The sequence below is a fragment of the Oncorhynchus masou genome, chromosome 28 (genome assembly GCF_036934945.1).
Source record: "Oncorhynchus masou masou isolate Uvic2021 chromosome 28, UVic_Omas_1.1, whole genome shotgun sequence".
NCBI lineage: Eukaryota > Metazoa > Chordata > Actinopteri > Salmoniformes > Salmonidae > Oncorhynchus > Oncorhynchus masou.
In genome coordinates, this window is record NC_088239.1 from 72,696,942 (window position 1) to 72,713,370 (window position 16,429).

The following is a 16,429-nucleotide window of genomic DNA, read 5'->3' on the forward strand; positions in this document are numbered from 1 at the left end:
AATGACAATTACAACAATACTACTGAATGAACACATTTATTTTAACTTAATATAATAAATCAAAGTCAATTTAGCCTCAAATAAATAATGAAACATGTTCAATTTGGTTTAAATAATGCAAAAACAAAGTATTGGAGAAGTAAAAGTGCAATATGTGCCATGTAAGAAAGCTAATGTTTAAGTTCCTTGCTCAGAACATAAGAACATATGAAAGCTGGTGGTTTCTTTTAACTTGACTCTTCAATATTCCCAGGTAAGAAGTTTTAGGTTGTTGTTATTATCAAATTGTATTTGTCACATACACATGGTTAGCAGATGTTAATGCGAGTGTAGCGAAATGCTTGTGCTTCTACTTCCGACAATGCAGTAATAACCAACAAGTAATCTAACTAATAATTCCTAATCTACTGTCTTATACACAGTGTAAGGGGATAAAGAATATGTACATAAGGATATATGAGTGAGTGATGGTACAGAGCAGCATAGGCAAGATACAGTAGATGGTATCGAGTACAGTATATACATGTGAGATGAGTATGTAAACAAAGTGGCATAGTTAAAGTGGCTAGTGATACATGTATTACATAAGGATGCAGTCGATGATATATACAGTATATAGGTATGCATATGAGATGAATAATGTAGGGTAAGTAACATTATATAAGGTAGCATTGTTTAAAGTGGCTAGTGATCTATTTACAACATTTCCCATCAATTCCCATTATTAAAGTGGCTGGAGTTGAGTCAGTGTCAGTGTGTAGGCAGCAGCCACTCAATGTTAGTGGTGGCTGTTTAACAGTCTGATGGCCTTGAGATAGAAGCTGTTTTTCAGTCTCTCGGTCCCAGCTTTGATGCACCTGTACTGACCTCGCCTTCTGGATGATAGCGAGGTGAACAGGCAGTGGCTCGGGTGGTTGATGTCCTTGATGATCTTTATGGCCTTCCTGTAACATCGGGTGGTGTAGGTGTCCTGGAGGGCAGGTAGTTTGCCCCCGATGATGCGTTGTGCAGACCTCACTACCCTCTGGAGAGCCTTATGGTAGGGCGGAGCAGTTGCCGTACCAGGCGGTGATACAGCCCGCCAGGATGCTCTCGATTGTGCCTCTGTAGAAGTTTGTGAGTGCTTTTGGTGACAAGCCGAATTTCTTCAGCCTCCTGAGGTTGAAGAGGCGCTGCTGCGCCTTCTTCACGATGCGGTCTGTGTGAGTGGACCAATTCAGTTTGTCTGTGATGTGTATGCCAAGGAACTTAACTTGCTACTCTCTCCACTACTGTTCCATCGATGTGGATAGGGGGGTGTTCCCTCTGCTGTTTCCTGAAGTCCACAATCATCTCCTTAGTTTTGTTGACGTTGAGTGTGAGGTTATTTTCCTGACACCACACTCCGAGGGCCCTCACCTCCTCCCTGTAGGTCGTCTCGTCGTTGTTGGTAATCAAGCCTACCACTGTTGTGTCGTCCGCAAACTTGATGATTGAGTTGGAGGCGTGCGTGGCCACGCAGTCGTGGGTGAACAGGGAGTACAGGAGAGGGCTCAGAACGCACCCTTGTGGGGCCCCAGTGTTGAGGATCAGCGGGGAGGAGATGTTGTTACCTACCCTCACCACCTGGGTGGACTATAGGACTATTTCTCTCTATACCATTTGTATTTAATATACCTTTGACTGTTGGATGTTCTTATAGGCACTTTGGTATTGCCAGTGTAACATTATAGCTTCCGTCCCTCTCGTCCCTACCTGGGCTCGAACCAGGAACACATCGACAACAGCCACCCTCGAAGCATCGTTACCCATCGCTCCACAAAAGCCGCAGCCCTTGCAGAGCAAGGGGAACAACTACTTCAAGTCTCAGAGCGAGTGACGTTTGAAACTCTATTAGCGTGCACCCCACTAACTAGCTAGCCGTTTCACATCGGTTACACCAGCCTAATCTCGGGAGTTGATAGGCTTGAAGTCATAAACCGCTCAATGCTTGAAGCACAACGGAGAGCTGCTGGCAAACGCACGAAAGTTCTGTTTGAATGAATGCTTACGAGCCTGCTGCTGCCTACCACCGCTCAGTCAGACTGCTCTATCAAATATCAATTCATAGATTTAACTATACCATAATAACACAGAAATCAGAGCTGTATGTCATTTAATATGGTCAAATCCGGAAATTATCATTTCGAAAACAAAACGTTCTTTCAGTGAAATACGGAACCGTTCCCTGCACCAGGACAACCCACAGTTGCGCTCAGCTCAATGCCGATTGGCTATTTATTTATTTTATCTAGGGAGGCCAAATGCTTGCTGGCATCAATCAATCAAATACTACAGCGGTCACATGTTATACTCTTTTGGTCCAGACAGCGTCAGATACATGGGCTACACATACTGAGACAGAGGGGTGCTGTTTCCCTCACTTTGATGATTTCGCCAGTGAGATTCAGCTACTTGCAAATTCACATTTTTTTTGTGGGGAAACAGAGATGATAAATAAATTACAATTATAAAATAATTTCTCTATTGGTCAAATATTTGGGGAAGCCTGACCTCCCTTGGCATCCATGAATACACACCACTGTGCACACATGTCACCGACCCGAAGCATCCCTGTTCCCTTTCCCTCTTTACCGTGCCTTTGTTCCTTTGAGAGCTTTATCATAAGTCATGTACTTCTCAAAAGTCAGTTTGTGGCACACATTTGACTTAACATTTGATTTGGATCCTATATGATCAATATTATGAACATATTGTTTATTCTGTCAACTAAGGCAGTCTTTAGAACAATTTTAAATTCAATGCTTGACCGTTGTGAATTGTCCCTGCAATCAGATCAAATCGAAAGAATTTGTCTTGCATCTCAGACTAACCCATAAAATCTACTGAAAATTGATAGACTATAGTCTTTGCACTAAAGTAACAACATTCTAGCGTCAAACTAGTTTATTGCAATTATGATTCAAGTAATCAAGGCCTGCCTGAACCCAAATCAATTTTGTCTTGAAACAACCAAACTGCAAATAATTCTAGACTAAAACTGATGTTTTTGGTTCCTCCCCATTGTTTAAGTGAAAGACTGACAAGTTATGGCATTTCTGTGTGTCTTTGGCTATTTTCACATTTTCGGGCAAGTGACCATAATTTTCTGGCAACCTGAAAAAATTATCCTGACTACCCCGATGGGCAATGTCAATCCACACACAATTATGGGTTATGTCCATATGACAATGTGTGTATCTGTGTCTAGAATGATGATAATGTTTACAATGGTACCTCTGGTGATTTGACAGTATGATCAATGGCACTGGACTCACTTCCCTCTTCACTTGTTTCTCCTCACCTTTTCCACACCCCTCCTCCAGATATCCCTCTGTGAGTGGTTCAGCAGCATACCAACCTGCATCCCACTGCTGGCTTGTCTCTGAAGCTAAGCAGGTTAGGTCCTGGTCAGTCCCTAGATGGGAGACAAGATGCTGCTGGAAGTGGTGTTGGAGGGCCAGTAGGAGGCACTCTTTCATTTGGTCTAGAATAAAATATCACAACGCCCCAGGGCAGTAATGGGGAATGTTGCCCTGTGTACGGTGCCGTCTTTCAGATGGGATGTTAAACGGGTGTCCTGACTCTCCGTGGCCACTAAAGAGCCTATGGCACTTATCGTAAATGTAGGGTTGTTAACCCCGCTGTCTTGGCTAAATTCCCTATCTTGCCCTCATACCATCATGGTCACCTAATCATCCCCAGCTTCCAATTGGCTCATTTGTCTCCCCTGTAACTATTCCCCAGATTCATGCTGTAAATGAGAAGGTGTTCTCAGTCAAATTACCTGGTAAAATAAGGGTCAAAAGTGAAAGGGTGAAAGCCACCTAATCCTGGACTGCTGGTCTGGTAGGTGAGTCATTGGAGTCCATTCATCTGGCTGTGAGTCCTCTACATGCAGGCACACAGACAAACCGTCACAGGGATTGAGGACACACAACCTTCTCCAAGGGCTTTTGTTCCAGCCCCACGGAAACACAACTGATTCAACTAATTAAATGAGACATCACTATACTGAGAAATGGAGCCTTTGTTCGTGTTTTTTCAGGGCCCCCATACTATACAATGAGGATGAGGAAGTGATTTGCTGTTTGGGGTAAGTTTCTCAAAAACAAGTGAAATTACAAAAAAGGTATCAAGATCCTTAACATTCCATTTACATAAAAAATAAAAGATTTGGTTGAAAAAAAGCCAACTTTTCCGTTAAGGTCTTGATGATCAGTTGGTTATTTAAATCATGTGTTAGTGCTGGGCCGAAACAATAGCCTCCACACTCTGTAGCCCTCTAGGACTAGGGTTGAAGACCAGCCAGGGCTTGTTCTTACAAAGCATCTGAGTAAGAGTGCTGATCTTAGGATCAGTTTTGCCTATTAGATCATAATTATAAGGAGTGAATGGGTGGATCCTAGATCAGTACTCTACTCTGTGAATGTGGGCCCAGACCACTGCTCTGGGTGGTTTGGTCTCTTGGGTGGTATGTAAGTGTGTGTTTGTACTGTTATTACACAACAACATCAATTAGCAAGTCATGAGCCAGAGCCAAGTTTCCATGTACATTCAGCAGAGTAGTAGGGGAATCCATCAGTGTGTTTCTCAGCCCTGGGTCCTATTCATTAGGTACGAAACAGAAGGAAACAGGGAAGTACTATCTGAACTTGTCCAATAAGAAGCCCGTGTCCTAATTAATACAACCCTGCTGGTGACAAGCAGTAAACACTGTGACCTTGGAATGGAGAGGGAGATAGATGGGGAGATGCTGAGTGAGTGAGCGAGCGAGGACATTGGTTTACTGTAGTAGAGGTGTAAACAGGGGTTATGCAGAACAAACTGGAGCTTCACTTCAGATGTTTGAAGTCTTTATGTTGAGATCCGCTATAAAGCACTATTATATAAAAACATTCATTTAGCAGACGCTCTTTTCCAGAGCGACTTAGTATGACTGCATACATTTCCATACGTTTTCTTACTGGTCCCCTGTGGGAATAGAACCCGCAACCCTGGAGTTGCAAGCACCATGCTCTACCAACTGAACCAAACGGGACTATCTCATCTGAAGTCAGGCTGGGGGCAGGGGACAGGGGTCATAGTTCAGCCTGTGATAATGCCTGATTCACACCAATGGGGCCAACCCAAACCCTACTGTGCTGGCTCAGATAGTTCCCTTTTTTTTACATATTTTTCCTTCATAGCTTGTTAGGAAAATAGGAAGCCAATTTGTTTTCAGCACTTTTATTTCCATGACTGATCAAAACGTGTTCTCATGGCTCTCTCTTGTCCCTCTGCAGGAGACATGTGGTGACCAATATGTTTGGAACATTGCAAAATACATTGTATCGGCACCTCGGGGTAATGACATCCGACCCTCATACCAGGATGTGATGAGATGTTTCTCCTGTGTGTTCCCACCTTAAGCTTCTGAATAGTTGCTTCTCCACATCTCGCTGATAACCTCTATGATTTTTCACTTGGTGTATTAAAAGAATAGTTCACCCAAATTACAAAATGTCTTTTTGGATTCATACCCTGTAAACTGTCATTTGAGTGAACTATCGCTTTAATCTACCCTCCAACATGTAGTTGTATTTCAGTTCACTGAACACTTCAGCTGTGTCTCAGACCCATGTCTCAGACCATGTACTGTAAAGGTCCATCTATATTGGAGGGATGCGGAACGATTGAGTACCATTGCTTATATGTGAATTAGTGGTGCGCAGTCTGACCGCACGTCAGTTGTCTTTTCATCAGATGCCTCCATCACCCAACCTGCTGTCACAGTACGTTTTCCATGGAGAACCATGAATCGCAGTAGTATAAATTGCTTTTCGGCCCATGTGTGGGAAAAACTCCTAGCCTGTGTTTACACAGTCACCCCAATTCTAATGTATTGGCATATCTGATCTTTTCCCCATTGTCTAACCAGCAGAAACCACATGGAAACTGATCATTTGAGTTCTGATTTCAATCCTGATACAATTCTGATGGTTCATATGCGACCTCAGTCTGGACACTATAATCAGTTTTTTTTTTTTTTTGCTCTGAAGTGTTTTCTAGTTTTTGTAGTCTTGTTTTTTTTGCACATGACCTGTTGTTGCATGACAACCACCCAAAAATGTAAAGGAACAGTGATAGGAAATTATAATTGCATCTGTGTGCTATTTCAAAGGTCATGCACACATCTTAGTAATGCACAAATCTGATATGGGCCACATATATAAAACTGATTGTAGACAGTCAGAAAAATTATAATCTGAATTTGGTTCTTAGCTTGCATTTACACAGCCATCCTCGTGTATTTAGATTCAGCTTTATATGAGCGTTATCTGGAGGTCTCAGTGTTTTAATGACATACGATGCCTCATCTAAATACTCCCGGCGAGTGACAGTGTGACTGCTCCTAGTGGCTGTACTCGCAGTGGGTGACAGATAGACAGGATATGATAGATATGCAAACCTGTGTGTCAGACCGTGTGAGTCAGAGATGTGGGTGGGACTCCCTCTCTAACACACTTAACTGTTGTTCGACTCCATGAAACCCCCTCAGACAGCAGGGACGCAACACACATGTTGGCTATGTAGGAGGCAAAACGAGGTGGTGGCTGTACAGTCGGATGGTGTTTTTGTCAGAGAGAGATGGGAGGAGGATGGGGCGAGGGAATGAGAAATGGAACAGAGGGAGAATTGGGAAGAGAGTGAGGGAAGGAGAACACCCACACTCGCGCACACAGGGTTGAAGGGAACTAATATCTATAGAGAAGGTTTCTGTCTGGAAACTGTCACTCTATATATCCCCTCCCCCCACACACACCCCTCTTCAATCTGCAGGGTGTCTGACCCAATTCTGTGAGGAGACGAAGAAGAAAGAGATGGCTCTAATGTTGGCAACAAATTAGCCTGTCAGTTAGCGGAGCTTACCCTGGAATGAAGAGTAATTTACAGAGAAAGAGGGGGATGGAGAGCGAGGCAGAAAGGGAGGGTGAAGAAGAGAGACTGGGATGGAGGGAAAGTTATATTGAAGGCGTGTGATCCTAAAACTGAGAAATGGCAGTGCAAGAGAAGCTCGCTCTCTCTCAGCCCTTAACGAGCTGTGTGTGTGTAGGCAGCCTCTTCATGGCTGTTCTCTTCAATTCCTGCTGCTGCCCCTCCCTTCTATGAGAAGCTTTATGCCAAGCAGTGATAGGCTACCGTTCTGAGACACACACACACACACACACACGGATACGCACACATAGAGACAGAGGCTAAAAGGGAGAGGAAGGTAACTTGTGTGGGCTATGATTGTGAAATCACTGCTTCAGTTCAATGCTATGAGACTCATTTCGCTCTCAATTCATTTCAATTAAATTAAATTGACATGATATTGGTGATGACAAGGAAACAATAATACATGGAATAATAAATTATCACAAAATAATTAGGCCTATTCAGAATACGAATGAAACACAAATGACACACCATTTCAATACTTTCTCTCTCTCTCTCTCAGGCTGCCTGTCAGGGTCTTGTTGACCCCCCCGTTCCTCCGATGAACCCCCTCAACTCCATGAAACCCGGTCTGCCTCCCACTCCGCACAGGTACACACACACACAGAGTGACTCATAGAGGGAGTGCTGAGCTGATTGTCAGTTGGCTTCTGGTTGGCTTTGACCTCTCACCTATCCTGCTATTGGCTGATCTCTGGGATATGACTGCCGATTTGTTGCTGCTGGCCCGAGCGCTGGTTTCCTGTTTAAGAGTTCACTTCCTGTGGTTTCAGGGGGGAAGTGGTTTCAAGAGCGTAACCTTATCCGCACACACACACACAAGGGTTGGGCTCAGTTCAATTGGATGTCTCATAAATTCCAATTCAATTCTTGAATTTTAATTAGTAAACCGGATACGTAATGCAATTTGAATTAAAGGAAATAGAATTGAATTCAGTGAAATTCAATGACATTAAAATGCCTGTTCTATTATATATTAAGTGTGGTCTTTACAAATATACATTACCAGTCAAATGTTTGGACACCTACTCATTCAAGGGTTTTTCTTTATTTTTTACTATTTTCTACATTGTAGAATAATAGTGAAAACATCAAAACTATGAAATAACACATATGGAATCATGTGGTAACCAAAAAAGTGTTAAACAAATCCAAATATATTTTAGATTCTTCAAAGTAGCCACTCTTTGCCTTGATGACAGCTTTGCACATTCTTGGCATTTTCTCAACCAGCTTCACCTGGAATGCTTTCCAACAGTCTTTGTGGAGTTTCTACATATGCTGAGAACTTGTTGGCTGATTTTCCTTCACTCTGCGGTCCAACTCATCCCAAACCATCTCAATTGGGTTGAGGTTGGGTGATTGTGGAGGCCAGGTCATCTGATGCAGCACTCCATCACTCTCCTCCTTGGTCAAATAGCCCTTACACAGTCTGGAGGTGTTGGGTCATTGTCCTGTTGAAAAACATGATAGTCCCACTAAGCTCAAACGAAATGGGATGGCATATCGCTACAGAATGCTGTGGTCGCCATGCTGGTTGAGTGTGCATTGAATTCTAAATAAATCAGACAGTGTCACCAGCAAAGCACCCCTACACCATTGCACCACAACCACACATGCAGAGATCATCTGTTCATCTACTCTGCGTCTCATAAAGACATGTCGGTTGGAACCAAAAATGTCAGATTTGGACTCGTCACACCAAAGGACAGATTCCCACCAGTCTACATTGCTCGTGTTTCTTGACCCAAGCAAGTCTCTTCTTATTGTTGTCCTTTCGTTGTGGTTTCTTTGCAGCAATTTGGCCATGAAGGCCTGATTCCCGCAGTCTCACATGAACAGTTGAGGTATCTGTTAATTGAACTCTGTTAAGCATTTTATTTGGGCTGCAATTTCTAAGGCTGGTAACTCTAATGAACCTATCCTCTGCAGCAGAGGTAACTCTGGATCTTCCATTCCTGTAGTGGTCATCATGAGAGCCAGTTTCATCATAGTGCTTGATAGTTTGATTTGACCTTCATTGCTTAAAATAATGATTAACTGTCATTTCACTTTGCTTATTTGAGCTGTTGGTCTTTTACCATATAGGGTTATCTTCTGTATACCACCCCTACCTTGTCACAGTAGAACTGATTGTCTCAAACACATTAAGAAGGAAAGAAATTCCACAAATTAACTTTTAGCAAGGCACTCCTGTTAATTGGAATGCATTCCAGGTGACTACCTCACGAAGCTGGTTGAGAGAATGCCAAAAGTGTTCAAAGCTGTCAGGGCAAAGGGTGGCTACTTTGAAGAATCTGAAATATAAATATTAAATTGTTTAACACTTTTTTTTTTGGTTACTACATGATTCCTTATGTGTTTTGATGTCTTATTATTATTCTACAATGTATAAATAAAGAAAAAAAACCTGTAATGAGTAGGTGTCCAACACTTTGACTGGTACTGTACATAAAACATCAAACATGTTATACATATCATTTTGGGGGGAAACAATTGATTTGCAGAACAAACTCTTAGAATATTTGCATACAGATAGTTAATTTTATTTCATTAATAATTTAAATATGGGGAAAATACATTTCCCAGAATGCATTAGCCTAACCTTAAAGTTGACCCTGAAGCCTTCAAAAAGAAGCCAAACAAATGAAATGGTTGGTGGAAATTTTATTGGCTATTCTATGCACGAAGGTTAGAGTACATGAACACAGTTTCCAGAGAAAAGTGATGTAACACTTCCAGATACCAAAGAATATATATGTGTCACATTCAATTAAACTTATGTTATTCTTTATTTATTTATAAATATATTTTACCCCCTTTTTTTTCCTCCCAATTTCAATTATGATCTTGTCACATCGCTGCAACTTCCCAACGGGCTCGGGAGAGGCGACGGTCGAGCCATGCGTCCTCCAAAACATGACCCGTCAAACCGCTCTCCTTAATGAACATCCGCCCTTTTAACCCGGAAGCCACATGGGAGGCTGAAACTCTTGTGCTTTGACTGAGTGGAATTACACTTCCTGTCATTCAAACACAAATTCAAATTCTACATCCTGTCGGGTGTGGCCAATTTTAAATTTCAATTCATGAGTTGAATAGGAGTCAATTCCAAATGTATGAATTGAGCCCAACTCTGACACACACTCTCAGGAGCCTCCTCTCCCTCGGAAGGGCTGCTCATACTGGTTTCTAAGTAACTGCTTTGTTGTTGTTATGGAAACGTTGTTGAGTGCCTCTTGAGGATGTGATGTGGTACAAGTCATTCAACTCCTACAAATACACCCACTTGTCTTTCTCTTCAACAAACTAACAATAACTGCTTCCTCTCCTTCATCTGCACAGATCTGACAAATTAGGATAGGTGAGAGAGCATTATGGTGGTGTACAGTTACCTACCAGGTATTGCTTTCACCTGTCCAGGGTCCATATGTAGCAAGCGTCTGAGAGTAGGAGTGCTGATCTAGGATCACATCCCCTTTCCACGTACTCTTGTTCATTTTTTTTAATCTGAAACGCAAGACTGATACTAAATCGGAAACCCTACTCTGAGATGTTTGCTGCACATTACAGACCCAGGTCTGTAAGCCATTCCCGTACATGACTCCATACCATAATATCCCTGCTTCCTGTCTCCCTTAGTGACGGTAACTTCCTGTATGACTCTGCCTCCTGGCAACAAGGCACCAATCAGCAGCCAGGCGCCCTCTCTGTGGTAACCACTGTCTGGGGCGTGACCAATCCCTCGCACAGCCAGGTAACGAACCAGGCCAATTATGTCTCCTTCCTCATCACCCCACCCCCCTTCTCTCATCCATCCTGCTATCATTATCATCTTTTCCATCCATCAGCCAACCCTCTTCCATCCCCCACTCCTACGTCCATGTATTTAACCTTGTTTGAAGGAGAGCAAATATCTTTGGCAGCATTCCAGGCCGCCTACATAGCAGTTGTTCACCAAATCTGACAAGGCCTGGATTGTGTTTTAACATGTTAGTAACCGCATCAGTGATATTCCAATCCTGCTACAATGTAGATGACACAGCTTTTGATTATTTGTTCATTTGTACAGTATAAGTGCTTTTCAGACTGTATGGAATGTCAATTTATTTATTTTTCTACCGGTTACCTGTTTCCACTACCTATCCACTTCCTGTGTTACCCCGTCTAGGTGTTTGGCGCGCCCATGGGTCCGGGCGGGAACTCTGGAGGTCACATGATGCAGGGCAGCGGTGGCGGTGGGGGGATGAGTCCCGGTGTGAACCACCAGTACCAGAGCTATGGTGATAAGGGCTACGGACAACCAGGTCTCTACGGACGCCCCAACACCGCCTATAACCAAGCACCACCATATGGACAGAGGTAAACACCTTTTGACCTGTTTTTATGGTATATGTTCACCGGGGTCGTGTTCATTAGGCATCAAATGGAAGAAAACGGAGTACAACTGCAAGGTACTACCTAGGGTATTCACTAGGCATGAAATGGAAGGAAAGAATTTACTGAAATAGGGAAGGATGACCTAGAACATTGCACCGAATACATCTGTTTAACCTATAGCTATTGTCAGCAGTAATCATGAGCCTATAAACCAGAGTTATGCTGTTAGCACTTAGGTGGTGTGCAATAGTAGGAAGACCACTTAGTGCAGGGTGAGCTGCATAATCAGCTCCAATGTAAATAACATGAGTACGTCTAAGCTTCCCAGTAAATAATTAAAAACAATCAACACAGAAAGGTGCTTAAAAATAGCCCATTTTAACATATGTAATCTAAGAAACAAGGTCCAGTAAGTCAATAACTTGCTTGTAACAGATGACATTCATATTCTCTGATATCTCTGAAACTCACTTAGATAATACCTTTGATACAGTGGTAGCAATACATGGTTTTAACATCTACCGAAAAGACAGAAATGCCAACGGAGGAGGTGTTGCTGTCTATATTCAGAACTATTCCTGTATCGCTTAGAGACAATCTAATGTTAAATACTGTTGAAGTAATATGGCTACAGGTTCATCTGCCTCACCTAAAGCCCATTATTGTGGGAAGCTGCTATAGACGACCAAGTGTTAACAGTCAGTATCTAGATAATATGTGTGAAATGCTTGATAATGTATGTGATATCAACAGAGAGGTATATTTTCTGGGTGATTTGTAAATATTGACTGGCTATCATCAAGCTTCAAGCTGTAACCAGTGCCTGCAACCTGAATCAGATTGTCCATCAACCTACCAGGGTAGTTACAAACAGCACAGGAATGAAATCATCAACATGTATTGATCACATTTTTACTGACACTGCAGATATTTGCTTTAAAGCAGTATCCAAATCCATTGGATGTAGTGATCACAATATAATAGCCATATCTAGGAAAACCAAAGTTCCAAAGGCTGGGCTTAATATAGTGAATAAGAGGTCATACAATAAGTTTTGTACTGATTCATATGTTGATGATGTAAAGAATATTTGCTGGTTTGTGGTGTAATGAGGAGCAACCAGACACTGCACTTGACGCATTTATGAAACTACTTATTCCAGTTAATAATAAGCACGCGGTGGTCTAAGGCACTGCATCGCAGTGCTAGCTGTACCACCAGAGACTCTGGGTTTGAGCCCAGGCTCTGTCACAGCCGACCGGGAGGTCCATGGGGTGACGCACAATTGGCCTAGCATTGTCCGGGTTAATGAGGGTTTGGCGGGTAGGGATATCCTTGTCTCATTGTGCATTAGCGACTCCTGTGGCGGGCTGGGCGCAATGCCCGCTGACCAGGTCGCTAGGTGCACGGTGTTTCCTCTGACACATTGGTGCGGCTGGCTTCCTGGTTGGATGCGCACTGTGTTAAGAAGCAGTGCTGTTTGTTTGGGTTGTGTTTGGGAGGACACGTGGCTCTTGATCTTCGTCTCTCCAGAGTCCGTACGGGAGTTGTAGCGATGAGACAAGATAGTAACTACGAACAATTGGATACTATGAAAAGGGGCGTAAAAAAAAAATAATAATAATAATAAGCACCCATTTAAGAAAATGACTGTTAAAAACTGTTAAATCCCCTTGGCTTGATGAGGAATTGAATTGTATGGTTGAAAGGGATGAGGCAAAAGGTATGGCAATTAAGTCTGGCAGCCCAACTGATTGGCAAACATACTGCAAATTAAGAAATCATGTGACTAACCTAAATAAAAAATAAACTAGACTATGAAACGAAGATAAATTATATAAAGAATAGTAAAAAGCCAACTTGGCTCCTTCATTTATTGAATCAGATGGCTCATTCATCACAAAGCCCACTGATATCGCAAACTACTTTAATTACTTTTTCATTGGCAAGATAAGCAAACTTAGGGATGACATGCCAGCAACAAACGCTGACGCTACACATCCAAGTATATCGTACCAAATTATGAAAGACGAGAATTGTACTTTTGAATTCCGTATGGAAGACAAGCCACCAGGGTCTGACAATCTGGATGGAAAATTACTGAGGATAATAGCAGATGATATTGCCACATCTTTAATTTAACCCTACTAGAGCGGGTGTACCCTCAGGCCTGGAGGGAAGCTAAAGACATTCCGCTACCCAAGAAAAGTAAAACCCCCTTTACTGTCTCAAATAGCCGACCAATCAGCCTGTTACCAACCTTTAGTAAACTTATGGAAAAAATTGTGTTTGACCAGATACAATGCTATTTTACAGTAAACAAACTGACAGCAGAATTTCGGCATGCTTATAGGGAAGGACATTCAACAAGCACAACACTTACACAAATGACTGATTGGCTGAGAGAAATTGATGATAAAATGATTGTTGGGGCTGTCTTGTTAGACTTCAGTGCAGCTTTTGACATTATCGATCATAGTCTGCTGCTGGAAAAACGTATGTGTTATGGCTTTTCACCCCCTGCTATAATGTGGATAAAGAGTTACTTGTCTAACAGAACACAGATGAATTCTTTAATGGAAGCCTATAAAATATAATCGAGTTAGAATCAGGAATTCCCCAGGGTAGCTGTTTAGGCCCCTTGCTTTTTTTTTCAATTTTTACTAACGACATGCCACTGACTTTGACTAAAGCCAGAGTGTGTGTGTGTGTGTGTGTGTGTGTATATATATATATATATATATATATATATATATATATATATATATATATATATATAGATAGATAGATGACTCAACACTATACACGTCAGCTACTACAGTGACTGAAATGACTGCAATACTCAACAAAGAGCTGCAGTTAGTTTCAGAGTGGGTGGCAAGGAATAAGTTAGCCCTAAATATTTATATAACTAAAAGCATTGTATTTGGAACAAAACACTCACTAAACCCTAAACCTCAACTAAATCTTGTAATAGATCACGTGGAAATTGAGCAAATTGAGATATCCAAACTGCTTGGAGTAACACTAGATTGTAAACTGTCATGGTAAAAACATATTGATGCAGTAGTAGCTAAGATGAGAAGTCTGTCTATAATAAAGCGATGCTCTGCCTTAACAACACTCTACAAGGCAGGTCCTATAGGCCCTATTTTTGCGCAGCTTGACTACTGTTCAGTCGTGTGGTCAGATGTCATGAAAGGACTTAGGAAAATTGCATTTGGCTCAGAACAGGGCAGCACGGCTGGCCCTTGGATGTACACAGAGAGCTAATATTAATAATATGCATGTCAATCTCTCCCGGCTGAAAGTGGAGGAGAGATTGACTTCATCACTACTTGTATTTATGAGCGGTATTGACATGTTGAATGCACTGAGCTGTCTGGCAAACAGCTCAGACACCCATGCATACCCCACAAGACATGCCACAAGAGGTCTCTTCACAGTCCCCAAGTCCAGAACAGACTATGGGAGGCACACAGTACTACATAGAGCCATGACTACATGGAACTCTATTATACGTCAAGTAACTGACACCAGCAGTAAAATTAGATTAAAAAAAACACCTTATGGAACAGCGGGGACTGTGAAGCAACACAAACATTGGCACAGACGCATACACACACACGCACTATACACACACATTGATTTATTACTGTAGATATTTGGTAGTTGTGGAGTAGGAGCCTGAGGGTGCACTGTGTTGTGAAATCTGTGAATGTAATGTTTTAAAATGATATAAACTGCCATAATTTTGCTGGACCCCAGGAAGAGTAGCTGCTGCTGCTTTTACAGCAGCTTATGAGGATCCATAATAAATACAAATACAATAAGGTTTGTGCTAATGAATACAACCCTGAACTTTTCTTCTCCATTGCAGAATGTGTAAAGTTTCATTAGCCGAATGAACACAACCCAGGGCTCCAGTCTGTCAGACACATGGGGAGAATTTGAATTGCATTTGATTTTGAATTGCATTTGAAGTTTCCTCTTCCTCTCAAAGCCCATTTGTTGAGAAGGACAGAGCAGAGGTCCCTAACCTCTGATCTTGTCATCCTATTGGTTTTGAGAAGGAATCAAGGAAATGCCATTGAGATTCTCCCATGGAGACTCCACTGGTGGAGGAAGGTTTATTTCTGCTGTGTGAGTGAGTCATAGTGCTATGGGAAGATCCACGTTCTCTCCTCGTCTGCTTCTCAAAACCCATTGGATGAGAAAGACTGAGGTCCCTCCCCTCTGGCCTTGACCTCCAATGGGTTTTGAGAAAGGGAGAGGGGACGTGAAGAGTATGCAATTGAGATCTTCCCTATGTCGCTGTGTGTCTCTGTCAAAGCAGCAGGCTGCGTCACTGCTGTCTGTGGGGGGTTCTTCATGGAGTCAGAACAAGAGCTACGTGTATGAGAGAGGGAGTCCCACCCACATCTCTGAGCAAGCCACACACACACACACACACACAATCAACACTCATTGTGCTTGGCCACTATGGAGTGAGTTGCAAATAATTCTCCCTTTCTCTCCCCCTCTCTTTCTCCCTCTCTCTGTGTGTATCTTAGTTACTCTAATAATGGTGGTGGTGGAGGGGGAATGGGCCAACGCCCCCCCTCTGACTTCACCCAGGCTGCTGCCGCTGCTGTTGCCGCCGCTGCTGCCACGGCAACCGCCACTGCCACAGCAACAGTTGCAGCCATCCAGGAGAAGCAGAACCAGGAAATGAACTACGGCCAGGTAAGAGGCTCCACCTTACCGTGTGTGTGAACAGGAAACTGCTTACCTGGACAGCTTTCCTCTAAACAGGGCTATTTCTTAAACAATTTATTGGGGGGATATTGTGCTTCTGTTTGGTTCATTGTTAGAGCTCATTACACACCCTGCAGGACAGAGCAGGAACTAGCTCTGCCACACCCACACACGCTCCAGACTCCAGAGACATGGGCTTGATTAGAGGGAGAACATAAGTATTTTTTAGCAGACTGTTTACACCTCTACAGAATCTGTCTCTGAGGAGAAACCACACTAAGTCCTATCTCTTCATCGGTCTGTTTCTCTCCTT

The 16,429-nt window shown here is 42.6% G+C and overlaps 2 protein-coding genes across 2 annotated transcripts in view; one reads left to right on the top strand and one right to left on the bottom strand.

The window, feature by feature from the left end:
- Nucleotides 1-16,429, bottom strand: part of polm (polymerase (DNA directed), mu) — a 392,822-nt gene that overhangs the window by 228,458 nt on the left and 147,935 nt on the right. The gene's annotated exons all lie outside the window — the stretch shown is intronic.
- zmiz2 (zinc finger, MIZ-type containing 2) overlaps nucleotides 1-16,429 on the top strand; it is a 35,120-nt gene that overhangs the window by 1,859 nt on the left and 16,832 nt on the right. Inside the window, 6 exon segments of the mRNA XM_064943193.1 lie at nucleotides 4,067-4,114; nucleotides 5,304-5,364; nucleotides 7,502-7,590; nucleotides 10,642-10,756; nucleotides 11,171-11,361; nucleotides 15,933-16,104. Of these exon segments, the coding sequence (XP_064799265.1) occupies nucleotides 5,323-5,364; nucleotides 7,502-7,590; nucleotides 10,642-10,756; nucleotides 11,171-11,361; nucleotides 15,933-16,104 (609 nt within the window). The 5' untranslated portion in view covers nucleotides 4,067-4,114; nucleotides 5,304-5,322.